The following is a 27,625-nucleotide window of genomic DNA, read 5'->3' on the forward strand; positions in this document are numbered from 1 at the left end:
GTTCACCAAACCTCTCAGCGCTCGGAGACCCGGCGAGTCCAGATGGGGAGGGGGGGGCTGTCCTGAGAGGACGGGGCACCCCCCACCCCCCATCTGGACTCGTTTCACAACAACACTGAGCGAGACAGAAGGAGATCAGCATTATGGGGGGGGGGGGAATGAAAGGAGAGCTGGGAAAAAAGAGGAATGGAATGGGGGGGGAGTGTGGAACAAAGGTCGGCGCTGGGGGGGGGGCAGCAGACACAGGTTGAACACGCTGCACAACATCTTAGCCCTGGCCTGCGTTTCCATAGATACGCACTGGAGTCGGCGGAGGGGGGGAATTTGGTTCACAGGAGAGATCTCAATGCTGATTGGCTCCGCTAGGCCCCGCCTCTCCGCGTGCGTCTCCGGCCATCATAGTGCACGCATCACGCCGGGCGTGACCAGAGCACTACGCTGACTCAGCCAAACGGAGTCTCAGGCACGTGTCTCGTCTCCTCGCCGCCGCCGTTCAAGTTTTGCTACGATAAATCAGGCAGCACCAAAAACACGAGCCTCCGTGGGTAAAACTGTCGTCGCCGCGGCAACCAGCGGCCATTTTTTTTTTTTAATATATAATAATGGAAGGCTTTTTGTTTTCTAGAGATAGAAAAGAGAACGTCTGGAAGGCGCCGCGGTTTAATGGAATAAAAAAAGTGTCCGTTCGGAGCCAGCACTTAAAGAGAGAAGAAAGCGATGAAACGCCCCCCCCCCTTCCATGGAGGGGGGGCCGCGGGACGCTCATGTTGTTGTCATCGGAGTGGGGGGGGGGAGGCAGTGGGAAGCGCTTTTCAACCAGAAGAAGACATCAGGAGCTGAGTCGGCATGCTGGGGGGCATTTTTTTGATCGGATTGGGGGGGTTGTTCCTGGGGGGGGGGCATCAGAAGCTCTCTGGCTCCTCCAGGAGGCAGGGCTGGGTGGACAGAGGCACCAGCGACGGGGACAGGCTCCGGAGCCCCACCCTGAGGTCCGGCGCCGGGAGGAGGGGCTTAAGGATGCTGACGAGGCAGAAGGCGGAGCCACTGTTGGGGATGAAGTTGACCTTGTTGCGGTCGGGACACAGGAAGGGGGGGATCGCCTGCAGGGGTTTGGGCCTGGGGGAGCACATTAGCATGGTTAGCGTTAGCACACACACACACACACACACACACACACACACACACACACACACACACACACACACACACACACACACACACACACACACACACACACACACATGGACAGTACAACCCCCCCCCCCACTCACATGGTCTCCTCGAATGCTTTGACCTTCTCGCAGCCCTCGGGGGGCTCCCGCTTGAACATGTAGCTGTTGTTGGGTCGGGGGGAGGCGGCGTATTTGGGGAGGGGGGAGCAGGGGCCGAGCTCTGAGGAGGACACCACACCGGAGGTCAAAGGTCGCGCTCGGAGCGAGAGTGTCTGAAGCGGCGGCGGCGGCGGGGGCTCACCTTTGTCGTCGTAGGGGCTGCCCCCCCCGCTCATGTCATTCAGGACGGTGAGGTAGGAGGGCGAGATGGAGTCGGGACGGCTGCTGCAGTTGCTATGGTTACCGCTCAGGCCGCCGCCCACGGAGGGCGTCTGCGTGTCGATGCTGCGGGTGCTGCTGCTGCGCCGGGGGGGGACGGGCGGGGGGGCGCGGTGGCCATCTGGGACGTCCTGCGGCTGACACACACACACACACACACGAGGTCACATACACGTAAGCCCCGCCCACTGGTGCACACCCAATCAGACACTCACGACGATGGGCTCCTCCTTCTCGGGGGGGTCCTGGATGGTGATGCGTTCGATCTCCTGGTTGAGGCCCTCCACGCTGTTACGGAACCGGGGGGCCGACGACTTGGATATGGGGATGGGGATCAGGATGGTTTTGGGCATCGGCGACTAAAACACACAAAAAATAAAACGCTTTTATTTTGGAGGGACCGGCCTTCACAAAATAAAAGCACCTTTTCACTATTTTCTCTTATCTGCCCCCCCTTCTCTCCCGTAAAGGAGGCCCTGAAAGCGGGACAGCTGTACTCCAGCATGTGTGTGTGAACACACACACACGTGCTCGGGAAACTGGGGCATCCCAGAATCCTCCTGAGCCAGGCTCCGCCCACCTCCTGTCCCCTACCTGCTGGATGAGGGCGTGGCTGCCGTTGAACGGAGACTTGCGCTCCTTGTCCCTCCGGTGGCGGCTGCTGCGTTTGCTGCGCTGGAGCTGCTGGCGCAATTTGGCAATCTGTAAAGGTTACACACACACACACACACACACACACACACACACACACACACACACACACACACTTAGATACAGACACACACTGCCGTAAAGCGGTTGGAATCGTCCGAATCGGGTGACCTCTGACCTCCTTGAGCTGGTCGGTGCTCCCACAGGAGGCCGAGCGTTTGTGAGAGCCCCTCCTCCTCTCATCTGCCCAGGCCCTGGGGGTCTGACACACACACACACACAGGTTAGAGCGACACACACACACACACACACACACACACACACACACACACACACACACACACACACACACACACACACACACCTGCGTCGCTTTGTCCCTCATGTAGGGAACGTGTTGGTGCTGGCTGTCGTCCTGAGGCCAGGGACCTGTCAGGTGAGCGCCAGCGAACGCGCCCTGTGAGGGCCACAGCTGGACGCGATGGCGGGGGCCCGAGAGGAGAATGAGGAGCGGAGCGCTCACGGGGAGTGGGGAGGGAGGGGGGCGGCGGAGGAGGAGAACCACACGGACGTGTGTGGGAGGAGAAGACCACCAACGCCGTCTGAGGAGGTAAACAAGATGTTTGTCAACAAACCAGCACACACACACACACACACACACACACACACACACACACACACACACACACACACACACACACACACACACACACACACAGCTGGCAGTGGGATAAGCTCACGACTGTCCTGCTCTGTCTGTCTAGGTTTGTGTGTGTGTGTGTGTGTGTGTGTGTGTGTGTGTGTTCACAGATTGATTTTAATCTGCCCCCCTAACTCCCCCACACCCCCTGTTTAATGGCATTAAACCGGCTTAAACCCGGGGGGGTCAGAGCGCCCGACTGACCCTGATTCCTGCACCAGAATCTGCAAACCGTGGCTCCAGATTCAAAACAAACAAACCTTTATCGATAACCTCTGTCTTTTACACTGAGGGTTTGCCCTGCAGGATGAAGACTGCACTCAGTATTTTTTAATTTTTTTTTTTGTCTTGGGGGGGTCTCAGCGGGGCAGAATGGCTGCTCAGTAACATCCCCTCCATCCGTCTACACGGTCACACGCTGTCGGCTGGCGCTGCAGCTAAATTTGGCAGAGGCTTTGACCAGCGCACATCGCTGTTGCTAGGGAACGCATCTGAATGATATTCACACACACACACACACACACACACACACACACACACACACACACACACACACACACACACACACACACACACACACACACACACACACAGGAGTGAGTGTGTATCAGCAGTCTACTATCAAACATGTTCAGACCCTTCTCTTTCTTTTCTATTTTTTTTGGTTTTTTTGTTTTGACTGCTGCTTTTTTCTGTCTGGATTCCCACCAACGCTGCCGGCTGACAGCAGTAGTAACACCACAGACCAGGTGTGTGAGCAGTTGGACCAGTGAAAACACAGGCAGAACTACATGAAGAACAAGATACACAGATTCTTACATCCAAATACTATTTAGAATATATCAAAGAGGTAGAATTATTTGGATTATGCACACAAAAAAAGGACTGAATGGACCAAAAATATGATGTAAGCGTCTGATTTAAGCTTTAGAATGAATCCGGATCAAGGATCAGATCCAGGATTAGTTTTCAACTTTTTCAAATCATAACATATTTTTTTTTAAATTTGCGAAAGAGGAATGTGTGTATTTTAACAGAAAATCATCATATTTTGGTGGTGGCTTCTCCAAATGTGTGCCAAATGCAAAAGATTCAAATAAATACAAATATCAAGCAGATCTAAATAAATCCATGATCTATTTTAGGTCAATATTTAACAACAAACGACTAATTTAAATTGAATCCAACCGTGCATTAATTGATCAATAATCTGATTTACACAACCGTTTCTGCACATTTAGCTTTCAATCCTCACATCTCTGCATTTTAAATGTAAATACATGCAATGAACACTTTAACATCTGTTAAACCCGGTGTTTAAATCCGACCATCACGGAAACACGTCTCACCTGCGGGGACCACAACCGACGAGCGCCGCATGCAAAGCGGCTCCCGAGCCCCCGCTGGAGATCTGCGGCTCCTCGAAGGGCGGAAGGTCCGGGAAAGGCTCCAGGTGAGGACACGGGCCGCTGGCCAGTAAATACCGCCGTCTTCCAGGCTGCTGCCGGCGGATCGGGGTCACAATGGGCGTCGCTCCCGGATCGACCTGCCGCGGACGGACGGATGTTTTTCTCACCCGGCTGATGCGGCACGACGGCGGAAGCGGCTGCGAAAACGTTTTCTGCTCGAAAGAAATGAGAGTAAAAACACACACACACAAAAAAAACGCGTCGTAAGCCCGGTGGGGGGGAGGGAAGTGTCGGCGGGAGGGGGGCAAAAATAAAAAGATAGAAAATAGAGAAGGGGTAGAAAGAAGAAGGCGGTGATGCTGGGCTAGCCTGAACGAGAGGGACCAGTGTGAAGCTGGCGCGAACACACAGGGACACTTCCGGGCAGTCCTTTCAGAATAAAATACAATCGGTTTACTGACGTAGCTGAAAGACAAGTAACGACGATAACGACGTTCCTTCCACAACAACGTAAGCAGTCCTGATATATTATGTTTTTAAACCGGGAAATATAAATTCCACGTATCCACATATTCTGTTGCAGGAAGGATTAAAAACAATGATTTCTACTTAAAGATCCCATTATTGGTCCTCCGTTAAGAAAATGTATATTTTAACTTGAAAAAAACCTAAAATAAAATCCTTCAGGAATGACGTTCATGGTAATTAAATCTTTTATCCATAGAATATTAGTTGCCATTTAAACATAAGCTCCATAAATTAGAAATTTTGCAATTATCCCTTTTTTTAAAAAACATATTAACTCATGGAACATACCTGTTTGTATTGTGCTTTTCTGTTTATTGTTTATTTTACTGCTTTATGTCCCCCCCCCCCTTTGGGGACAATTTTTTTTTTTAATTGAATCGAATTGTCAATTATCGATATTTTATTTTGAAAGGAAGTCAGCCCACTTCCGTTGTTTCCCCCGCTACCTCCCCAACGGCTTGGCGTAACCGAGAAAGCGATTTGACGTAAACGTACCAACGCGGTGCGGCTCGTGCTGATGCTGCAGTTGCTAGGGCGCGTGAAGCAGACGGCGGAGACGAGTCGCGAGGTAAACAAGCGGAGACGGAAGGCCTCCCTCGTGCGTCCAGTCGAGCTCCTGGTGGTGCGTTCGAGGCGCCTCGTTATGTTTGAGACGGCGGTAAAAACAACTTCTTATCGCGTTTCTCTGCTGCCGCCTTATCATTAACGACCAATTAAAATAAATTAAACCTTTATTAATCATTTTTGCATCCATAACATGAATCTAACGTCTTCACTTCCCTATTAACTGTAAATAATGATTTTTTTTTTTAACCACAACATTTTCAGAACAATTTTCGAACATTTATTGAGAATTTTTCTTTCATATTGACTTGAAAATGTTTACAGAAACTGCAACGAGCAGACGCACAGCAATGGGATCGAAGAACATGTCCATTGAATGCAAAACAGAACTCCATAAAAATGATGCAAATATCAATGCAATACACAGACGTGGGTTTTCTTTTTCCATACAAATTACAGATTACAAAAACATAAATGAGATTTTTTTTTCATATGCCCTGAAGCAGCGCTGAAAATACAGAATGAGTACAATGACATTTCAGCACGCCTGTACAGCGTTAGGCCCCAAGATTCTAATGCTTGCTGACATAAAGAAACACAACACGTGCACACACTCACACACACTTTTATCAGTCATTTGAACATCGAGGGATGGGACGAGGAGAAGCAGAGAGAATATCCAGCGTGCTTCAGGAGTTTGGTTTCTCTTTTCTTTTTTTAAAGTTTCTGACTTCAGTTCAAATAAAGAGCAGAAATCCGGTCTTTCAGTCACATACAGACAGCAAAACACAGTCCACAGTGAGGTCACGTGATAGTGGTGCAATGATTGTGTCGGCCACGGTAACAGATCCCTCCGGAGGTTTGATTCTGGTGATGATAGTGTGAGAAAGACCCGAGAGTCTGAGCCATTCCTGGTGTAATTGTGCAAGCAGACGAGTTCTGTGAAAAACCCAGAAGGGATTCGTCGTTAGCATTAGGTTCCCCCCCCCCCCGCCGCCTCCCCCCCGCAAAAATAGTCCAGAGAAGAAGGAAAGAGAGGATTGTCATCCATGTTCTCCTCTTGAGTTGTTGGTGGAGAGGGGGGGTGGGGTGGTAGTGTACGAAACGATTGTGACTATTCATAAGTGCAACAGAGATTGAAGATAGAAAATAAGAACAGGATGAACAGACAACAGAAGAAATGGAAGCCAATAAAACATCAAAAGCATCTAGAAGCTACATCCTATTGCACAATTAAAAACTATGATACAAACAATGGGTACATAGTCAAAAAAGAACTGGTATTGCATACAAATCAAGGAAATTAAAAAAAAACTTAAAGTAGTTTGTTCCGTCTTTTAAGACCGTTGATTTTTTTACAGTTTTACCCTCGAACGCCGCTCGATCGATCGCGAGGAGGGCGAGACAAAGTGTTGATTGTTTTCCATCGCCTTTTTTGTTTTTACGTTTAGAGACCATTTTTCTCGTCGCGGTCGCAAACAGACAGGACTTCTTCTAAAAACTGAATCGGTTCAAAGTGCACAGAGAACGAAGATTTCAATAAAGAACAACAACAGTGCCACGCTCATGTGGATGGAACCTGAAAAGAACCAATCAAAAGAAAGAACAAGGAAGATGGGGGGGTGGGGGTGAGAATGCTGCATAGCTGGATTCCATTTAAAGCAATGCCATCTTCAGAAGGACACACAGGAGCGAGACGGACCTAGTTACTGTACACCATCACTCGTTTGTTCACGCGACGCTCCGTTAGCTTCCTCACGCTGATTCGGCGCCCGCGGTAACGCCCTCTCTGCTTCACGATTGGTCAGTCCCATCAGAGAGAGAGGGAGAGACAGAGAGAGGGGTCAGAGTTCACACGTGTGTGTCGCTGGGCTCGCTGGCCAAGCCTCCACCCCCTCCCCGCAGGAAGATGGCCGAAGTGGATTTGGGCCGGTTGTGGCCGTGAGCTTGGCCGCGGGAGGTGCCGTTGTTGTTGACCTCTGACCCCCTTGTATCCGTGGAGATGACCCACGTGGTGGGTCGCCACTTCTTCAGGGAGTACGGAGTTTTGACGCGCTTCTTGATCTTTTCTCCGGTCCCCTCCAGGGCGCCGTCCGGCTGCACCAAGCCCTCCCCTGGAAGACAGGAAGGAGCCCCGATCAATACGATTGATGAGAAACTATAATGACCAGCTGATCATCAATAAACTACATATTTCTGATGGATGTGACGTCACCTAGTAGGGTCAGGTCCTGCGTGGTGAAGGTCAGGTCCAGGGAGTTGGGTCTTTCTGGCCGGCGGGCCCTGGGGGGCCGGAGGAGGGCCTCGCCCCTCATGGTGACGGGTTCGGGCCCCTGGGAGTCTGCGGCGCCGGATCCCGACAGCGAGCTCTCCCCAGACGGCCCCGTGCTTTCCCTGCCCCCCATCTCCCCGCTCCCCTCCTCCTCCCCGCCGTCGCTCTCCCCCCCGCTCTCCCCGCCCCCCTGGCCCCGCCCCGTGTTGCTGTTGTTGTTGTTGGTGTTGGGCCGGGCGGAGCGCAGCGCCCCCGCCGCGTCTCTGGGCTCTGGCTGCTCGCGCTCGCGGCTCAGGAGGGGCTCGTGCTCGTCGGGGCTGGCGGTGATGACGCCGAGGCTCAAGTGGGCGTCGTCCGACCTCAAGGCCCCCGTCCCGTTTTGAGCGACGCCCCCGCCCGCGATGGAGGACGAGATCCCGGCGCCGGCGTGTCCGTTGAGCGCACCGCTGATGCTACCGTTGGCGTGCGAGTCCCGCAGAACGGGCGTGTTGTTGGTGCCCGGCGCCACGTGAGCCTCGACGGCCGCGTTGGCCCCCGCCCCCGCGCCAATGTTCATCTTCGCCCCCTCCACCTGCCGCAGGTTGTACTTCCCCGAGCGTCCGAACTTGAACCTGAGCGAGGTGGACGACTCCTTCTTGTTGGGCTTGGTGCGCAGCGGCAGGCTGGACGGCCGCTTGGGGAGGTTCTGCTGCTTGGGGAGGGGGAAGATGGCGGCGGGGATGGAGGAGGAGGGGGGGGCGGTGGCGGCGGCTGCGTCCGACGCGCCCGAGGCCTCCGTCGCCATCTTGATGAGCGGGTAGAGGAGGCTGGAGCTGCCGGGGCTCAGCGGGTCCGGGGAGCAGAACTGCTTCTGCGAGTGCTCCATCAGGTTCTCGTCAGAGCTCTCCTTCAGGTTCTTGTCCACCTCTTTGGGGTCCAGCTTGGTGGTCTCCAGATCCTCCTGGGTGAGGTGCAGGCAGACGGGAACCGCGGTGACCCCCACCGACCCCTCGGACTCGGAGATGGTGGTGGTGGTGGTGGCGGAGGCCGATGGGCTGCCTCTCAGGCCGGTGCTGGTGCTGCTGCCGTCGGGGCTGGGCAGCCGGGCGTTGGCCTGCTGCTGGCGCTCCTGATTGATGGAGTTCCTGTTCCTCTCCCCGACCCCCGCCCCGGAGCGACCGCTCACAGAGCCGGTGGCGTCGGCCTGCGTGTTCTTCGTCACGCCTTCGTGCTCTTCGATGTAGGTGGAGGGGTGATCGGCGTAGGGGCCGGACTTCGGCGTCATCCGATTCCTGCGGAGACGACGATCAGAGATCAGAGAACAGAAACGAAATCGTGGCAGCGGTCCGGAGCTAGCGGCTAACCTCTCGTTGTGCAGGGTGGTGGACATGGGGTTGAGGGTGGGGCTGACGGATTTGGAGCGGTCCCAGATGAGCACCAGCTCGGCCAGGCGCTCCTCGGCACACTGCGCCGTGAGGCGGGCCTCGGCGTCCTGATCCCAGCAGTCCTCCATCGTCTCCTTCAAGGAGCGAACCGCCTGGGGGAGACGCACGCAGACGTTAGCGACCAGGAATATAATCGTTCCTCCTTTCTATTCTGGAATCCCTTCTTGGGGAGGTTTCGTGGTTAAGCGGTTTGATCTCGTTGGGTTTTAGAATGCTTTTCCAGTTCTTTAACAAAGTGCTTGAGACCAATCAATGTCCTCAAGAGTTCTCTTTTTCTTTTTCTGTCACAAAAGATGTTGAATTACAAAGACTGATCGGCGTCTGCCGCGTAAAGCGAGGACAGATTAACGTTTTTGTGTTAAACCAATCACAAAAAATAATGAAAATGTCAAAGACAAATCCAAAACCCATTCCTTTCGGTTATTTCAGAAACAATTTCGTCTGTGACGTCTTTGTCGCGATCGATGGGGCGTTAGAATCGGAATCCTTCTTTCTCTCTGCAGCAGATTAAAAACCTACCAGACTGTTTTCTTTCCAGGCTTCAGGGAATTTGGGCCGCTGCTTCTCCCTGGACACCAGGACCTGCATGTCCTCGAACGACGGGTGGTTCCCAGCCTCCGCCTGGAAGGCCATCTGGTACTCTGGCACAGATTCTCCTAGAGGTAGAACAGGAAGTGGAAGGTCGTGTCTGGCATCTTTCACGTAGCAGGAAATTAAAATCGATGATGATTTAAACAACAACGATGCTAATCCGGCTGATGGTCTCACCGGGGAACAGGTCGGTGCATCTCATGAAGGACTCCCAGTAGATCAGACCCAGAGCGTACATATCCACCTGCTTCAGCGCCGACTCGCAGTCCCTCAGGTTCACCGCGCCCTCCAGCACCTCGGGGGCCATGTAGCGGATGGTGCCCACCTGGAGCAGCAGGAACAGGAAGTGAATGTGTGAGGAGAGAGAGAACGGAACTGAATTCATCAGAGAAATGTCTTTTTTGTTCACCTCACTGATGGCGGCGTTCTCTTCCTCTCCGTGACGCGACAGTCTGTTTCCTGTCAGCTTCATCGAAAGGCCGAAATCGATGATGACACACGTGCCGTCGACTTTCACCAGGACGTTTCGGCTGTTCAGATCCCTGTGGGAAACGGCCGGCTTGTACAAGTCTGGGAAACAGGAAGAGACAAAAGGGATTGGGCGATTTCAGCTTTCATTAAGGGTTTAAACTGGTTTAAACAACGCTCTCTAAACTCTTCCTGGATACATTTGCGTTTGCAAATGAACGATAACGATCCAAATCTCCTGGCGTGACTCTCCTTTACACTCATTGTTCTGGCTGCGATGTCAACAGACAGCTAAAACCCTCTAATCTAATCTGTAACAATGGGATTATGACATTATCAGAGGAGCCTCCACCTGCAGTACGTTACTGACCAGCAGGGGGCGCAGCGAGGCCGAGAGCAGCCAGCAGTTATCTGTGAGTTAGGAGGTGTGTGTGTGTGTGTGTGTGTGTGTGTGTGTGTGTGTGTGTGTGTGTGTGTGTGTGTGTGTGTGTGTGTAGGGTGGCGGCTGCATTAAAGCAGAGAGATTGTGATGTTAGCGGCGACACGCCGGTCGCCTCCTACTCTTCCGCTCCGACGCTCAAACGGGAGCGAGACGGACGCCGCCTCTATCGGAACGACTTTTATCGCTTTGAAAGTGTGTGTTTGTCACGCGCCTGCACCAGAAAGCGTACACACACACACACACACACACACACACGCGTACACCCGCTCCAGGTGAACTGCTCCTCTGTTTTGATGTGTATCGGCGCTGACCAAGGGGGAAAAGAACAAGGACCAAGTTTTTATTGCGCCACAAGGAAAGTCACATGACATCAGAACGCCCATCCAGCCCACGCCTTCCTTCCTCCCCCCTGTGCCGTCCCACCGCTCCTGCTTTCCAGTCTCTCTCCTCTCTGAGGCTGGCTCCAGGCGGGTCTATAAATACTCCTGGCTGGGCGTGCACGCATGTGTGTGTAAGTGTGTGTTTGTCAAAATGAAGGGATGCAAAAGCGCTGGCGGCCAAACGGATCCACGAGGAGCCGCTTTAGCGCAGCGGGACGTTTCCCCACCACCGTTATTATTCAAACACGCAACAGGAAGTGGATCCGATGCAGGACTCACCTCCTTTGAAGAGCTCGGTGTGCAGGTACGCCAGGCCGCGTGTGACGGAGTGGGCGAGCCGGCAGCTGCTGACCCAGTCGTTGGTCTGGACGCTCAGGTAGCGGTTCAGAGATCCCTGAAGGGGGGGGGCAAGAGGGACATAACAAGTGAGAGGCAGCCTGGGGCATCGCTCACGAGCAACAAATGTTGATCAAAAGGTTATAAAATCAGTCAATTTTTCAGAATTCTGGCGGAAAATGAGAAGCATGAGTTTTCCTTTTAGCGCCAAAACGTCTCAGACCAAAACAAACGAGCGACTATGTCTAGAAACACAGACGCTGGACAACAAACGTCAGCTTTTACTGCATTTTATCGTTTAATTTTAATAGGGAAAACTACCAATTGCATATCAGCGATGTGGAATAACTGCTAGCAGTGGATTTAGCCTTGACGCTAAAGCCTCTAGCGACACGCACGGTTTCATTCATCTCCAAAAGAACGATTTCAATCAAACTTGGCAGTAAAATAAAAAAACTAAAGAATCTCAACGACGATTTGAAAAAAAGAAGATCGTTGCTTTCGTGACGCACAGCCTCTAAACAGGCCGTTGTGATTTGACCTCCCTGTGGAGCTTCACAATAAAACAACCTCACAGCGTCTCAAAATCGCATGAAAGCCTTCAGGTTCCTTTAGGTTTGCGAGGTTTTCGGTAAATGGAGAACATTCTGCAACTCCGGATTAAGATTTCAGTCCACTGATGACGAACGAGCATGGAGAACTCTTGCAAAACCGCATTTGTAATGATTAATTTCCTTCCTTCAATTATCTCCATCAGCCTTTATGGTCCATTATATACCCGGCCTCGGCGGAGAAAAACACTTCATCTTTTTGCTTTAAAATAAATCACAGGACAATTTGTGCGCCGGGTTGCTGAAGAATATCACATTAGATGCGTTCGTTTTAAATAAATTATACGACTGTTGGGTTGCATTATGTGTCTCCGGCTCTGGTCTGGTCTGGCGTTGTGTTTCCATGACAACCTACATTAAGAGCTAAGGTTAAGACGCATAATGGGGCCCTTTCACAGGCGGGCTGGGGGGGGGGGGGGGGTCATATGACTTGCAATTAAGCTGGAACAGCACACGTATTCAAGCGGCGGCCGACAGTCGAGAAGTTGTCTTTTTTACTACGTGATCGATCTGAAGAAACATCACAAGATTATTCTGTCGGATCCACAGTAACGTCTCTGTCCGTTCCTGAACGCCACGCCGGTGCGTTCACGGGCAACTCGGAGCAGACGGCGCACAGGAAGCGATGCTGCGTACAAACGACACATTACTGTTTGTAATTGCGTTGATATCGACTCCCGTGTTGACTCTTCAGTCTCCGACTGCGCTATCAGAACTAGATTAGCCGCTAATGCTAACCAAATGTTTGCATTGCATTAAAAGCACTCCACTGGCTCCAGGTTTGCAGAGCTATCGCAGGAAATCGTTTGTAATCATGAGCGAGGGCGGCGGCGTCTGCAAAATGTTTTCAGTGTAAGTCTTTTAAAGCAGAAAAGACAAGCTAACGCGCTGTTTTAGGACTTCATGTTGTGGGTACTGCTTCCAGCTCACGTGTGGGTAGTAGTCCATGACCAGCAGGTACTCGGTGCGCCCCTCCGCTCCCATCCTCTCGTCGGCGGCCACGAACCGGGCGATGTTGTCGTGTTCCAGCAGCGGCAGCCGGTAGATGGAGCATTCATTCAGGAAGTTCTGTCGGTTTGCAGCGGAGAACACCTTCACGGCCACGGGACGCTCGTCCAGAGAGCCGCCGTAGACGGCGCCGTATCGGCCACGCCCAATCAGCTGCGGGGGAAAGGAGACGGATGTTTATAAATCCATTTTTGGTAATAATAGACGTTTAGTTATTGCTAAATGTGGATGAGATTAGCTTTGTTTTGTTTTGAGTTCTATTTGGGCTGCTTTCAAATGTCACAGAAACGCTAACAAGTCGTGACACAAAGACTTTAAGAGGCAAAATGAGGACACAAGAGAAGAGGAAACACACGCAAAGACAAAAGACAGATGGGAAGAGGAGATAAAATTAAACTAAATTATAGTTGAACAGCAGGGTTAAACAGCCCAAATGGCCCAAAGTCAGTTCCAAATCATTCAATTAGCTGTGTGAATTAGCCGGAGCGTGGCGTGCCACTAAGGCCCAAACACTTGGCTTTAACAGACATCTGTGTCGTAGGAAGAAATGAATCCAGGAGCGCCTTGATTTTCCTGTGGTTTCCACCTCCGTGTCTGCGCCAGCGTTTATCACCGGCTGTAAAATGTTGCTGTCAAAAAGCGACAGACTCTGTTTTGTCTGCAGGGTGAAGATTTCTGGCTCGGCCAACACCCCCACCTCCCATTTTCAGTCGGGGGGAAAAGAACGTGTACCTGCATTTGATAAGGAACAAGGACGCGTCGGAATAAAAGTCCTGTCTGAAAATCTAGCGCTCGGTGCTGAGTGTCTGCTTCTATCCTGCAAAGACGGACGAATAAAAAGCACTGAATAAAAACGAATGAATAAAACACTCCTCTTGAGATTTAATAGAAATCATGTAACGCTAACATAACTGTAGGACACAGTTTAAAGCAGGAGCTGGATTCCTATCAAGACCCCCCACTGCTGAACACAGAGAAACAGCGACGGTTACCTTCTCTGCTCAAGTTCCACAATCTTTGTTTAGCCTCCAGAGTTCTGTCTGTGTGTACACGGACTGTTTGCTAGCTGGCTACACAGAGTGTTTCATTAGCCAGCCGGTTGCCTGGTAAATACCTCCAGTCCCCAGCGCGGTTACTTCAAGTTGCGCTGTTTGCTTTCAGTCGCACAAAGAGACGAGACTTTTTAAATAATTTACGTGAAATGTTAAGTTTTTAAGAGGCTCCTGGCGCTTTGGTCCAATCACGGCCCGTTTTTGCTTGAAACAAGAATTCTAGCTCCGCAAATCTCTGAGGAGGCGCTGAGGAGGGAGACGTGCAATTTTCCTTTCGGCTCGCAACCATCACGTCAAGAGTGAAAAAACAAACAAACATAAAATTCAATTCAAGAAATCACTATGAGTGTGTTCGAGGCGAAAAAAAAAGAGTTCTAAGTATTTAAGATGTGCTTACGAAGCGACTCGGGTCTCGTCTGGCTGGATTTATTTAAATCTCCCTCGCCCCTCCTGCCGTTGCAGCCTATATTGACTTCCTGTCACAATACGAGCCTCGTCGCGTCCGTATCGGGTTTTCGCATCCTGTGTCGCGTAACCAGAATCCTATTTTTGTGCCGCTCTGACCCGCAGCTTAATGCCGCTGTGATCGGATGATAAAGGTCACGCCGAAATGACAAACGTAACCATAAACCTGGATGTGTTTCGGGGTTTATTTCTGTCTCTGTGACTTTGGTTTCTCCTTTCTCCTACACACACACACACACACACACGCACTTCCTGTGTGATGATCAAACTAGGAACACAGTCATGGCGTGGGGAGCACTGACCTCCAGCAGTTTGAGATTGTCTAGGTCCGTGGAGCTCTCCGAGCCGGCCGCCTCCATCGTGTTCAGGTTGAGCAGCCCCTGCTTCCTGTCTCCTGTTTGGAACAGAAAACAAGTCGACACGCTCAAAACGCACAAAAGGGCCCATTTATCAAATTAATCTAAATTCTTCCAATAACATTTTTAATGGCCTTGAATAATGAGTGCTCTTCATAGCAGCATGGTGCCATGGTAACTCACCGTGCATCACGCGGTAACCGAAGAAGGCTGCGACGGCGAGCACGGCCAGCACGGAGACTGTTGCCAGGGTGATAATTACTGTCTCTTCGTAGCCCAGTGTGTGAGAGTCTGTGATGGGGGGAGGAGGGAGAGGGGGGGGTCCAAAACAAAAGTAGGAATCACACTGTGACCTTTATGTCGGGGGAGCAAACGGCTCGGAGTCTGAGGAAAGGCCTCGAACACAAACCTTTTAATTGTGGTGTCAGCGTTCACACAGATGTGCTTTACAATGATTAAATTAATAACGAATTAATTAACTAAGTAAGTAAATAAATGCATAAATACAGCTATTTTTATTTTTTCCTAACTTTCTGATTGATTTTTTTGTGTGCCGCGCTTCAGGAAAGGCAAACAATTAGTTTGTTGACTCTTGAACCGATCAGCTACTGGCCACGCAGTGTGTTAGAAAGAGCGCATGCACGCACACACACACACACCACACACACAAACACACACACTTTAAATATCTCGAGCATCTGACGGCGGGTGAGTTTGAGAGCGAGGACGCCGGTCGGCAGCGGCTGCAGCGTTTCGCTGTCAGTATTTGTGATTAATGAAACTGCATCAGTGGCTCCCAGGAGACGCACCTTCTACACCAAACACACCCGCTGCTCTAATATTCTACAGTTCGTTCTGCAGAAACAGAAACGGATCCACTGGGCGTCCGTTTACATCAGACGTTAACGCCGGGGCTGCAGCGGGACGCCGGTTTCATCAATAATTGATGGCTCCAGTAGCCTGAAGCTAAGCTCTGCTAGCTGGAGCGCGCTCAGACCCCCACCACCCCAACCCCCCATCCAGATCGCTGAGGTCAACGAGTTCAAGATCGATGCGAAAAGCTGCACAGGAAGTCGTCTGTCGGACAGACGTACACAAGCTGACAAACTCCAAACACGCTGTTTGAAAATCACACAAGACTTAAAGGACTCCAGAGCGACGCCTTCACTGCCGTACAGAATACTTCTTCCTCATCGCTTTTACACAATAAAACATTTGCATAATCCCTCGTGTCGTCATCTGTCTCCTGGCTTGTGATCACTCACAACTATTTCCTCCTCCTGGTAACAGCGGTGCTCATCTGCCCGGACACGCCTGGAATTAACTCTGTAGTGAAACCCAAACATGGATTTTCATTCGGAACGCCACCAAAACGTCTACCGATCAATCAAAAAGTCTCACCGGCACCAATTTTTTTTAAAAACGTGATTTATTCGCCCAGAACTTTCGATCTTTCATGGGGTTTTTTCTCTCGTAATCCATCGGCCGTCACCGCCACGCCCGCAGACAGACGGGCAGGCAGGCAGACGCCTTGTAATCCCAGGAATGCAGCGAGACGACAAGAGTGTGTGTGTTTGTGTTTATGTGTGGGCAGGAGGGACGACGACGATGATGATGATTCTCCTACCACACACACTGCTCACACATCTTAACTTTCAACAGGAAGCGAGGGGTTAACAAAGCGCCTGTTTTCTGCGTTTACTCAGAAAACACAATAGACGGGCGTTTCGTGCAAACACGACTCGCCAGCGGCTGCGACTGATGTCGCCACCGAGTTCATCCAATTACTGTTCAGGTCGTCGTGTGTCAAAGCCGACAGGATTCGCAACCTTTTTGGAATTTAGTGAAAAAAATAAAATGTAAAAAAAACTTCAAGTGAACTTGTCAAAAAATAACACGATCCATCTCCAAATTGTTATTTTTATCTTTCCGACGAGGCGTGAGTGTCTATTCAAAGTCTCGACGGATTCTCATTTGGAAACGGATCGGAAACGACATCCAAGAAACAGATTAAGAGGTGCCGAAAATCAAATAATGGAAGGAATAAAACAATATTTTGTGTGTTTAACTATAAATATTAATATTTTAGCGGTTAAATGAAATAAGAGAATCTTTTCCGGAGCACGTACAGTCAAAAACCACGATAAACTAACTGAAACTGGGTGCTGAGGCAGAGGAGCAGCTCCTCGTAGGTGTGGATCCCGCCGCTCTGATGGTATCAAACATCCTTTCATTCTTTTTCCTTAATAGCTTTGTGTTCCTCAGCTGTGGGGGCATTTGTTCTCTCCCATCCTTCCACGGTTAGTCATCTTTCTGCCCATTCGCTCTCCCTCGCCTTGTCGTGGAAGAGATGATTGTAACCGCGGCGGAAATGTTAATGTCTCTCCTGTGCAGGGGAATTACCCCATAAAATCTAAACGCCAGCTATGGACTGAATTTATCTGTGTGAAACGAGGAATAATGTTACGCCGTCTGACGTGAATTAAGGCAATCTAAATGCAAACTAAATTTCCAATCAAAGACTTCCGCCGCCTCCACGTCGATGTAACGACTGCTGGAGTTTATCCTGAAGCTAAACTGACCTCGCGGTGTGTGTGTGTGTGTGTGTGTTCTCACAGATGGGCTGTGCGGTGGTGGGGCTGGGCGACGTGAAGCCCTCGGTGAAGTTGACGTTGCACATGTCGCTGCCGCAGCAGCAGAAGTGGTACGTCCCGTTCTGGATCTGCGGCGGGAGATTCGTCACCACGCACCGGTCCTCTTTGCAACCCTGGTGGTCGCCCAGATGAGTCCAACAACCTGGCAGGTAGATGGTTGCTATGGTTACACTTGATGCCGGCGGTCGTTACCACCCTGTGGGCGCCGTGTGACTCGGGTCCTACCTTGTTTGACGAGTCGCACTTCCCCGGGAGGACTTTTTTCCCACAGGCCAAAGCAATGGCTCCCCTTGGCGCATCGGATGGTGGTGTTTTCTGGGGAGACGCGGCCTTCGCCCCCAGCCACCCGCTCCACCTCCCACTGCTGCTGCTGGTCGGTGAAGGCGCACTCCCTCTCCTCGCCCTGCGCCGCTGTGAGGACACACGAGGGGTCAAGGGGCGAGTCAGATTTTCAAGCGAAACGCGGTGAGGGAAAAGAAAATCCAGTTAAAAATGGGGGGGGTTGAGGATGTCATGACATTTATTGATCAGTCTGACACATTAATACCAAACATTCTGCATGAAGACTCTGAAACGCAGATGATGGTCGGTGGCTGCATTCGTTTCTTGTCTGCTGAACAAACAGACATGTTTCTAATGTCGGTCCATCTGCAGCAGAAAAACAAGCCCCCCCGCCTGCGCGGACCGCTGCATCGCACACAACTAGAGATCAATAAAAATACCAATTCAAACTTTCGCCTGAAGGACATCGCACAAACACAAGCGGCGGCTCAAAGCAAAAGGGTGACGTCCGGGTTCGGAGAACCTTTTGTTGGGAGGGTAAACAAGTGCTGCACGACGGCCGCAAAGGAAAATTCAAACAGCCTCTGCCCCGCATATTGTCCCCCCCCCATGTTGGATTTACAGATAAAACACAGTGTCAAATTGTGTGTTAGCATTCAGAAGAGTGATCCAGGGAGGGGGGAAGGGGGGGTGAGACGCTTTGAGTAAATGTCAGGCTGTTTGTGTACATAGCTTGTGCTGTGGGTAATTTCAGATAAGGGAAACATGATGTGCCAGTTTGTTTCCCTCACTCCCAGCTCCTCCCTTTCCTCCATGCTGGTAAGGAAAGTAAAGCAAGGGGGGGTGGGGGGTGTAAGGGTGACTGCGTCCTGTCCAAGGTCGAGCTAGCTTGTGTGGACGGAGGGTGACTCGATGGAGCGGTAGCTCTGCTGGGAACGGTGCCAGCTTCCCATCCGCAGATAAAGCTATCAGGCCGGGGCCTACCGCGGGGCCTCGGCTGCCCCCTTGTTTGTCTCCCCTGCCTACTGTTCTGTGGAAGAGACTTGGCCTTGAGAGGGGAAGAACGCCTCGTACATGCAGCGCAGCGAGGAGAGGAGTTCAAACCAAGGGTTAAGTTTGCGGAGAAACACTCGCTCTGATGAGAAAACTGAATTTCAATGAGCCGGCGACGGCACAGCTGGGGTTAGCGGTTAGATTCCCAGTGGGGAAGCTGCTTTCTACGCTTACATGTGTTTCCAAAGCATTACTCTGGGTTAAAAACGACCACCAAAGGCACGTGAACCAGCACGATTAGCCTACGCGTTGTGTCACGCCACGCATGTTCTCGCTTTGTCGAACTAATCGCATCAACAGGAATGTTTTCTAACCCCCGCAAACGAGAACGAAACGCGTCAGAAGTAACGGCGGCGTCTGACAATACTAATGGAGACATGAATGAGCAGACGTTCATTCATATTTTACTGCTTCTCTATCGCCGCAGAGGGAAGACGAGCTCCGATTTATTCTAGCTTAACAACTGATAATGGGTTTAAATGGTGAAAAAATCTTTATCAAAGTGTATTAAAAGACTAACGACACTAAACTATAAAGATTATGTGACAAACGGGACTTGGGATGAGTTATCTTGGCAGCAGAAAACCTGCTAGAGGGATTTAATGACAGGTAACAGATCCGCGCTGCCTTCACATCTCTGTTTTAATATTGTAGGGGACAGACCTGGACGGGGATCTCGCGGCGCCTCGGAACTATCGAAGCAGTTGGAATTTTTCTACTGGTCTGCAATCCACGAGGACGGGTCTTTTAACCCCTGAAACTCAACCTCTTGTTCTTTTCGTGAATGATTTCCCAGGCAAGACACAATGTTATCTCCAAAAGTGATCTGTTCAGACTTAAATACGCCTCCATTCCAATTACCCCACCGCAGAAAGCAAAGGGGAAATGGGCGTTGGAGGTGAAGACATGAGTCTTGGAGGAGGAACTGTGGTGGAAAGTGGACAAGAAGGACAATAGAAGGAAGTTCCTGCACTGAAACACCGCCCAAAGACAGACAAACGGGCCGACCATGAGGAGGAGGATGGGGAGAACAGAAGTCCATTCTGTGGGGGTAGGTTCTGTACTTCCCCCACAGTAGGACAGACACTATCTCAGATATAACTTAATATCCTTGTTAGAATTCATGGCTATGAAATTAAAAACCCAAGGAAAGCAGACAAAGGTCTAGATACTGATTTTAGGTTTTCATTCACAAGTATTGAATGATTTTTGCACGTCCTGAATGGAGACGGTTTTTCTTTAAATCACACTTTCTCCCGTTTCCAAAAAAGCTTGCAGTCAGATTTCATTGGTCCGTCTGCCACTCAGCTTGGCTGTGGTTGGCTCTCTGACTCGATCCTGTCTTTCTCAGGACTCTCTCCTGGTTGGATGCCAAATCTTGTGTTCTTATCCGCGATTGGCCCGGTGCAGCTCTGTTCCTGGTTCTGTTCTGTTGAGCTGGCTGTAAGATCTTGGCTCGCTCTGCAGTGTTGGATTGTGGGTCACAGTATGCAGGCAAGCCAGTGGAGCGAGGCAGATGGGAGAAAAAGAGGAAGAGAGAGTCTCATATCAAAAGGCTCCATAGTTGTTTTCTGCTCCGAGCCCGTTCATTGGTTGGTGGCGAGCAACGCTGAGTGCTCACCCATGGCCCAGTTATTTGCTAATCTCTGTTCCCCCTCTAACCCACCTCCCCCCAAAGTGGCCTTCAGCGCCCCCCCCCCCCCCAGACTACCCCCATCCCCTCTCCGCTAGAAAACAACAGCGATCTAATCTGGCTCTCTCCTTCCTCCTGCCAAGGCCCACTGGAGCGATGGAAGACAAGACAGTCTGAGACTTGATTAAAAGTCACCGAGGGTGCTGATGTGTCCAGTCGCTGTTCAACGCCCAGCTCTGGGCTCCCATCAAAGACTGGAGACAGAGACCGGGGGTGGGAGGGGGGCAGTGGTGGTGGTGGGGTTCATCGACAAAAGAGTGAAATGTGCTGGATGCACCCGTGCGTGCTCCGTCATCCTCTGCAGGCATGCATGCACCACCCGCAACTACTGAACTATGAAAGTTTCACGGTGGGGGGGCATTTGCACAATGCTGACTGTGCACCGGTATCAAAAATGTATGCATTTAAACTGAGCTTTGCTTTTCCACATTCGCCACCGTGAACGAGTAACACGGCGTTCTGCACGGCTGATGCCCCCCCTCCCCCTCCATGCCCATGTGCACGGATTTATTACCAATCTCAAGGTGATGCTGCTATGCCCCCGTCCCCCCCCCTTTCCAATCGTACCTGCTGCTGTTTGGGTGCAGGCTAGTTGCTGAGGTCAGGTGGATGAGTTTCAGAGGTATTCGCTGACACCCCCAATTTTCCAAGTCCCCCCTAAACGATTTTAAAAGACGTGTGGGGTTAATCTGCCCCATCTGTTACCCTGGGACAACTCTCCCCCCCAAAAAAAACACCACCGCCCCAGCCCGTGTCTGTCTGGGTCCGGTACAGCCATGCTAATCCCGGGGCTTACGCTGCCCTCAAAGCTTAGCAGTCTCCATTAGCGACCGCGATGCATTTATGCCGTAACTTTCCAAAAAACACGCAATATGCCAATGACAGCGCAATTGAAGTGGTGTTTAGCTATCGAACCACAGGGGGGCATATAATCTCAGATTATTTATGAATGAGCAAAAGTGTGTTTCCAGGCGATGTAACAATTTCGTCTTCACGACATAAAAAACCTTTTCCTTGTTGAGTAAAAGGATTGTTATGACGGGCTGGTAGGGCTACATATTAGCACGACAGGCTAACGTTCCACTACACCACCTATGTGTCATCGCTGGAGGCCTGCGGGTGTCTGGTATGACGGGATTTTCTTCACGATGCTGTGACATCTTTACAAAGAGCTTTTTTAACAAGCTGAAAAAATTCTTGGCTTGTTTTCTTTCTTTTTTTTAGACAATCAAAAGAGGAGATTACTCTTTAATCCCTGATTAATAAAACCTCATCACAAGACCAATACATTTAGAGGTGTTTATGTTTTCAAGGCACATCTGTACAAGAAGGAAAATGCTATTTTAATTTGCCGATTTAGGCAATAATCTTCCGTCATTTTCGTTATCTTTCTTTCATAATTGGCCGCCATCACCCTGTACTATTCAGTCATTCTGCCTGGATAGGAGCGTCTCAAACGGATTTATTGTGCAAAGCTTGATGGGTAGCATGAAATCAGTTGGTATGATGCCAAAGCAGACCACAGTAACTTCATTTACTGCAGGCTGCTCTGCATAAAGCATCACCTCAACAGCTTGTCGGCACCGGTTCGATAAAAAAGACTGTCTGAATTGACAATAATGACTTCCAGGTATTCTGCAACACCCCGATACCGCCTGCAAAGTGTTCCAGAATGCATCTGGGTTATAATAAAAACAACAACAAGCAACAAATCCATCAAGATAGTGTTGTGGCTTCTCGAAATTCCCACATGAATGTTTGAAATATCTCCTACTCTCGTTTTTTCTTTCTAGGGCGGATCTCAGAGAAATGATGCGACTGCATCCTGGGGTACCGGAATCATCCATATCCACAAATGTCCCATTCCGGCGAGCAGAGAAATAAAAATGAGACCACCTTTCCCTTCACGCTTTGCAGTTACTATAAGCACCCCTCAATGTAAAAATGACATCTGTGGGAATGGAGGAAAAACTAACCGACGTCGCTCATCCAAACGGAGCGACATTTTTTGCGCACTCCAGACTTATTGTCTCTGCTGGTCAAGGAGAACGCTACGTGTTAATCATAGGCTGTCACTCCGAGTTACCATCTCAAGGCTGCACCTTTTGTTTCCTAAAACATCCCCTAATTTCTTCTTTTTGCCAAACTGGAAGGTCGGCTGAACACTGTTCTATTGTATCTGCTTTTTATCACTTCTCAGAATTCAAACCGGAGAACCGAGGGGAACGCTTATTGATTTTTTTGTCCTAATAGAGTATGAGGGTATCTATATTAGAGACCAAATGGCTTTACTCCTGTTCCAGTGTTTTTCTAGCTGCATTAATGACATATATACTTATATAATGATGTGGGCTAAGTGCTAAATATTAAGCTACCAAGATGGTCACAGTTCTATTATATCTTTCAGCCTCGAAGTAATTCTCCTCTTAAAAACATGGCTCCCGCTGTGTAATGTTAGCTTCTCTTACATTAACTCTACTTTTACTTCTATACAATGGTGGCCTCAGTTTGACTGTGAAGCTTTCTTCACTGATCAATCTTCCTGTATTTAACTCCTGAGTGATACTGCAGTAATGTCCAGAAAATGTAAGAGCTAAAAAATCTTTAAGGCACTTTTAGGCTTTCTACTTTTCAAAATGTGAATGGTTCTTATTTCTGAGTGCGTCACTTGCTATTCGAGCCAATCCAGTCTTCACCGACCAATGTTACCATTAAAACCATTATATTAACACCAGTCTGACCCAGCTCTCCAGATCAGTATGGGGCTTCGCGTTCCTGACGCTATGAAATGGTCCTTTCTAATCTCGATCCTGCCTAGGACGATGTTTAAAATGTGGGATGTGACCACCTGCTGAAAATGGCACTCTAAAATTTTGGCTCAAGTCCGTCTCGCTCTAATATCAATCTTTAAGAACACCTGTGATCAGACACCACAGGTAGCGTCTGCAGGCTGGTTTGGTAGCGCGTCTGCACCAGATTTGGCAGCAGCAGGCATACACCCACATGCCGATTAGTCACCGGGACGGACAAGGGTGACCCGAGCGGGATAAGCACACGACATGCAGAGGAACGTGAAGAATCGCTTGAACGAGGGCAGTTTGGATGACAGTGGAGATGAGAGGAGAGGATGTTACAGGAAAGGGGGGAGGGAAAGTTGTTAAGATGTCGGGTCAGAAAGATGACTAACTGTTCATCATCATCATTACAAGAATCATCCTAAGGAACGGGAAGACGGACGTCGTATGACTGCTGACTTCATTTATTTGCACAGCACAAGAACTGTTTGCAAAGCAGGCATGCAAAGGTATCCTTTAATTGTGCCTGTGCTAATTATTAAGTGTAAATCCTCTCCCAGTGACTGTGGTGGTTAAATAAATAATGCTTTGGCAATAACAGTTTGCATGCATCTCACAAAGATGAGCCCACCAAGGAAATAACACGTCCAAAATGATCACCGACTTTGCTGAAAATGAAGATTTAAGATGAAAAATCCCCCCTCCTCTACGCCGCAGCACCGACCCTCCATCCCTTCGGTTAAAGCTTCATGTTCCACTGGTTTCGCTGAATCATCCCTCTTCTCCTCCAGTGGATCTAAATTTAAGTTTTAAGTAGCGAGCTTCCCTCCTCTCTTTGTTTATTCATGGCCTCTTAATAAGAGGATGTCCGAAATAACATCTGGGTGATAAACAGTTTAAGTCCTTGCTTATCATTTCGTGCATGAGAGATTAGTGGAGGAAAAAAATAGAACAAAACCCTGTTAAATGCAAATATGATGCTCTTCTTTCTGCAGCAATTACAAGGATAATGTTTGCATACTTTGCTCTGCAACAGCATTTATTACTGATGGGCTTCTGATAACACCCTGCATGTAAATGGACGGATGAGCACCAACAAAAACACACACTTGCCTTTAATAATTATACACTGTTATGCTGCCTTTTTTGCACATGCAATCACACACAAAATCTGCAAAAAAAAAGCTCCAAAATCTGATCTTTTCTAAAGCAGAAGCACAATGTTTAAAATCCACCTGAATGACCCAGCTTGTAAAATACCTTCCCAGTCTTCCCACACATTCCACTACCCCCTCTTTTCCCCCTGCATGCACCGATCCTCCTCCTGTGTGCAAAACCAGCTACTATCTTATCAAGCTCAAGGTCTCACAGAAGCCTGGCCTCAGCCCAAAGTCTCGAACAGGGGCCACAACTTGGCAGACAAGGACTGCGGTAGATTTGCAGTGTTCTTCCAGCTCTCTGTACACAGACTGATTAAAAAAAAAAAAGCAGAAAAGAAAAGGCAGCCACAGTATATTTGCTGGAGATATCTGTGAAGGTGTACTTGACTCCAGTCAGATGGATTAAACACACAACTCGATGAGTTACAAGATGGAAAACAAGACAAGCACCCTTGATGATGATTTGATTATTATGTCTGATAGCAGAAAAATGGAAAAAGAAATCAACACCATTTGAGTCCAAAATAATAATAATTAAAAAATTACGTTGAGGCTGAAGGAGCTTATTATTCAAATGACAACATCTGCACCAAACTGGAGATGTGGATCACATACAGACAGGAGAACAGCATCAAATATTCATGAATAGCACATTTTCCTCAATCCAAGGGTAATCAATACACTGATAATCCACCAATAATCCACTCACCGGCCACGGCGGTCAGGAGGATTGTCAAGCAGACCCCAAATTTCGCCAGTGATTTCATGGTGATCCGGCCCAGAGCCATGGCTGTGTACACCGACTTTGGTGCTCGTATTCTGGATCCTTTCCAAGATGTTGTTGTGCTTCTCTTTTCGGTCCTCTTCCTCTTCTTATTCCCCTCTCCTCCTCCTTCCTCCTCACGTCAGCTCAACAACTTGAACCGATCTCTCAGACATCGATAAAACACAACTTAGTTTGTCGCGATGTGGACTAAAACAAACTCCCCGCTACCAGGAGCCGAGCTCCGGCCGTCGGCTCCAGCTCCGGGCCGAGCGGCTAACTTGTTTCCCGGCTGCGAACCAGCGAACGTCCATATCTGCTAGCTAGCATGCTAGCTAGCCGGGGCGACTGTCTGGCTCTGGAAAACTTAGCTAGAGGGCAGATAACGCCACAAATACCCCTCACACGACTAATTAATGCCCATGAATACCATTATTGGTCGCATAAGTTACCAAAATATCCACTTTTTCGACATATAAGGCAAAAAAAAAAATCCCGTATTTAATTAAAAGACAACCAATTAGCTCCGTTAGGTTTATTATGGGTCTGCCTGCCGCCGATGCTAACCGACGTTAGCCGAGGAGCTAACAGTTAGTTCCCGCGTCCCGTCTCATTCTGTGGTCTTCCTCCAGGCGGAGGAATAAAATCCCAAGTCGTTAAAATCGGCTTCTCCGCTCCGGGATGAACGGGTACTAGTTCTCGGGTGCTGGCAGACGGCGGAGTGATAAATATCTCCCGGGTCGAGCTTCCCCGAGGCGGTCGGCGGCTGCCATTGAGTGTTTGAAGCTCCGCTGGGCAGACAGACAGACAGGGCGGCTGGGAACGCCTCGTTCGCAGGCTTGTCTGGACCGCTCGTCTCCGGTATCAGGTTGCCGTGGGTTGGTGTTGGGGGTGGAGGACAGTCCTACACAGTTGGAGGGGTGCCCGCAGCGCCGTCTAGCCGCAGACTACAGGCATGACACCCTGGAAAAAACATGCTGCGTTTAAAAACTTTATGCAATTATCGGACTTTTTAGCACTTGTAATCGTTTTAAAAGTAAAATAAAATAACAAAAGCAATCTAGTAAATGTAAAACTTTCATAACATTGCATTAAGTGATATGATATTCAAAAATCTATGCATATAGTGTGAAAATGTGATACTTCCCATGTTCCGCCCCTTGAGGTAATCAGTTATTCATGCTTTATCCGATTGCTCCTAAATGCATCAATAGTTATCCAATCAATGGCGTTACTTTACTGCCTCTGCGTGGTGGAATAACTTCAGAGTTTAAAGGTCGTGTTACTAAAACATTTATTCCAGCAGGTGGCAGTGTAGCCCTGCTGACGCTGAATGCGCCTTGTTTTGACGCAACAATTCATGCATTAATTGCTGTCCAAATGTCCAAACTTGCATCTATGTGTGGAAATATATAAATAAATGTAAATACGCAGAGAGAAAATGCCATAAAAATGTGTCAGAATAATAACAAGAAATCCCTGCTGAGTGTGCTCCAGCCCGACGGTCGTAATCCATATGTCATATACATAAGCACTTCTTATTCGCCTTCCCAATATGATGGATGAAGGGTTTTACGACGCTATCCCACTGGGCATTATTCCACCGACGGAGAGGGGGAGTGTCAGTTTGCTCAGGGGACCTCCGCTGACGGGACGGAACACAGCAGGCTTTGAATTTCGCACTCCAGCTGCAGAGGACCGTGGAAGTCATCTTCCATCCCATCCTGGACTTATATTTCTCCAGTAAATGCGACACATCTTATTAAAACAGAAGAGTAATGCCTGGATAGGAAAAAAAAAACCCCCAAAAACTGCTCCAGTGCGCATTTACGCGCGTCGGACAGTCTGGGGATTTCATCTTTTCGCACCGCCTCTCCGGGAACAGCTCTCACAGTTTTGCGTGAAGTACCTGATCGGCCGATGAAAGGTGGTCTACAACATGGCTTCTGGTCCAACCGAGGCGAGGAAGTTCACCCGGGGGCTCAACAAACCGGGCACCGCCGCGGAGCTGAGGCAGAGCGTCTCGGAGGCGGTCAGGACGTCCGTGTTGATGGTGAGCCCAAACCAGTCCGTTCTACCGCATAAAATCCACCAGCAATACATTTTTAATCGATAATTCACCTCCCAACGCGAGGAGGTCGGAGGTCAGCATGGAGATGCCTTGCTCAGGGGCACTCCAGCTCACTCAAACCCATCAAACCCGCAGATCATACGTCATAACATCAATAATAGTGAATAATAGTGACATTTCTCTCCTTATATGTGAGGGTGCATGTGTGACCCTGTAGGGGGTCTATTGTTACAACTTTCTCAAAGGGGGTTGCCAGGAAACAGAAATATACACCACCAGCTCACACACACACACACGAACACACACACACACACACACACACACACACACACACACACACACACACA

General features: G+C 49.6%; 3 protein-coding genes across 4 annotated transcripts in view; 1 reads left to right on the plus strand and 2 right to left on the minus strand.

Annotated features, from left to right (window-relative positions):
- Positions 1 to 158: 158 nt before the first annotated feature.
- Positions 159 to 5,769, minus strand: fam117ba (family with sequence similarity 117 member Ba). The gene is made up of 10 exons (XM_068309806.1): positions 5,725 to 5,769; positions 5,285 to 5,367; positions 4,251 to 4,679; positions 2,566 to 2,803; positions 2,380 to 2,463; positions 2,145 to 2,252; positions 1,766 to 1,909; positions 1,474 to 1,687; positions 1,272 to 1,392; positions 159 to 1,116 (listed from the first exon to the last, which is right to left on the minus strand). Exons 1-10 carry the CDS (start codon positions 5,767 to 5,769, stop codon positions 903 to 905), a joined length of 1,680 nt encoding a protein of 559 aa, XP_068165907.1. The 3' UTR covers positions 159 to 902.
- On the minus strand, positions 5,670 to 27,246 carry LOC137591165 (bone morphogenetic protein receptor type-2-like). Its single transcript, XM_068308979.1, has 14 exons — positions 27,117 to 27,246; positions 25,154 to 26,170; positions 17,687 to 17,872; positions 17,424 to 17,603; positions 14,991 to 15,098; positions 14,754 to 14,845; positions 12,857 to 13,087; positions 11,259 to 11,373; positions 10,099 to 10,259; positions 9,867 to 10,014; positions 9,618 to 9,754; positions 9,018 to 9,190; positions 7,618 to 8,945; positions 5,670 to 7,516 (listed from the first exon to the last, which is right to left on the minus strand). The coding sequence occupies exons 2-14, from the start codon at positions 25,230 to 25,232 to the stop codon at positions 7,254 to 7,256; spliced, it is 3,201 nt and encodes a 1,066-aa protein (XP_068165080.1). The 5' UTR covers positions 25,233 to 26,170; positions 27,117 to 27,246; the 3' UTR covers positions 5,670 to 7,253.
- dock9b (dedicator of cytokinesis 9b) overlaps positions 26,864 to 27,625 on the plus strand; it is a 30,086-nt gene continuing 29,324 nt past the window's right edge. For both annotated transcript variants that reach the window (XM_068308974.1, XM_068308977.1), the window contains exon 1: positions 26,864 to 27,260. In XM_068308974.1, the coding sequence (XP_068165075.1) occupies positions 27,147 to 27,260 (114 nt within the window). In that variant the 5' untranslated portion in view covers positions 26,864 to 27,146. The remainder of the gene's footprint in view (positions 27,261 to 27,625) is intronic.

This window comes from Antennarius striatus, chromosome 24 (genome assembly GCF_040054535.1).
Source record: "Antennarius striatus isolate MH-2024 chromosome 24, ASM4005453v1, whole genome shotgun sequence".
In the NCBI taxonomy this organism is placed as follows: Eukaryota; Metazoa; Chordata; class Actinopteri; order Lophiiformes; family Antennariidae; genus Antennarius; species Antennarius striatus.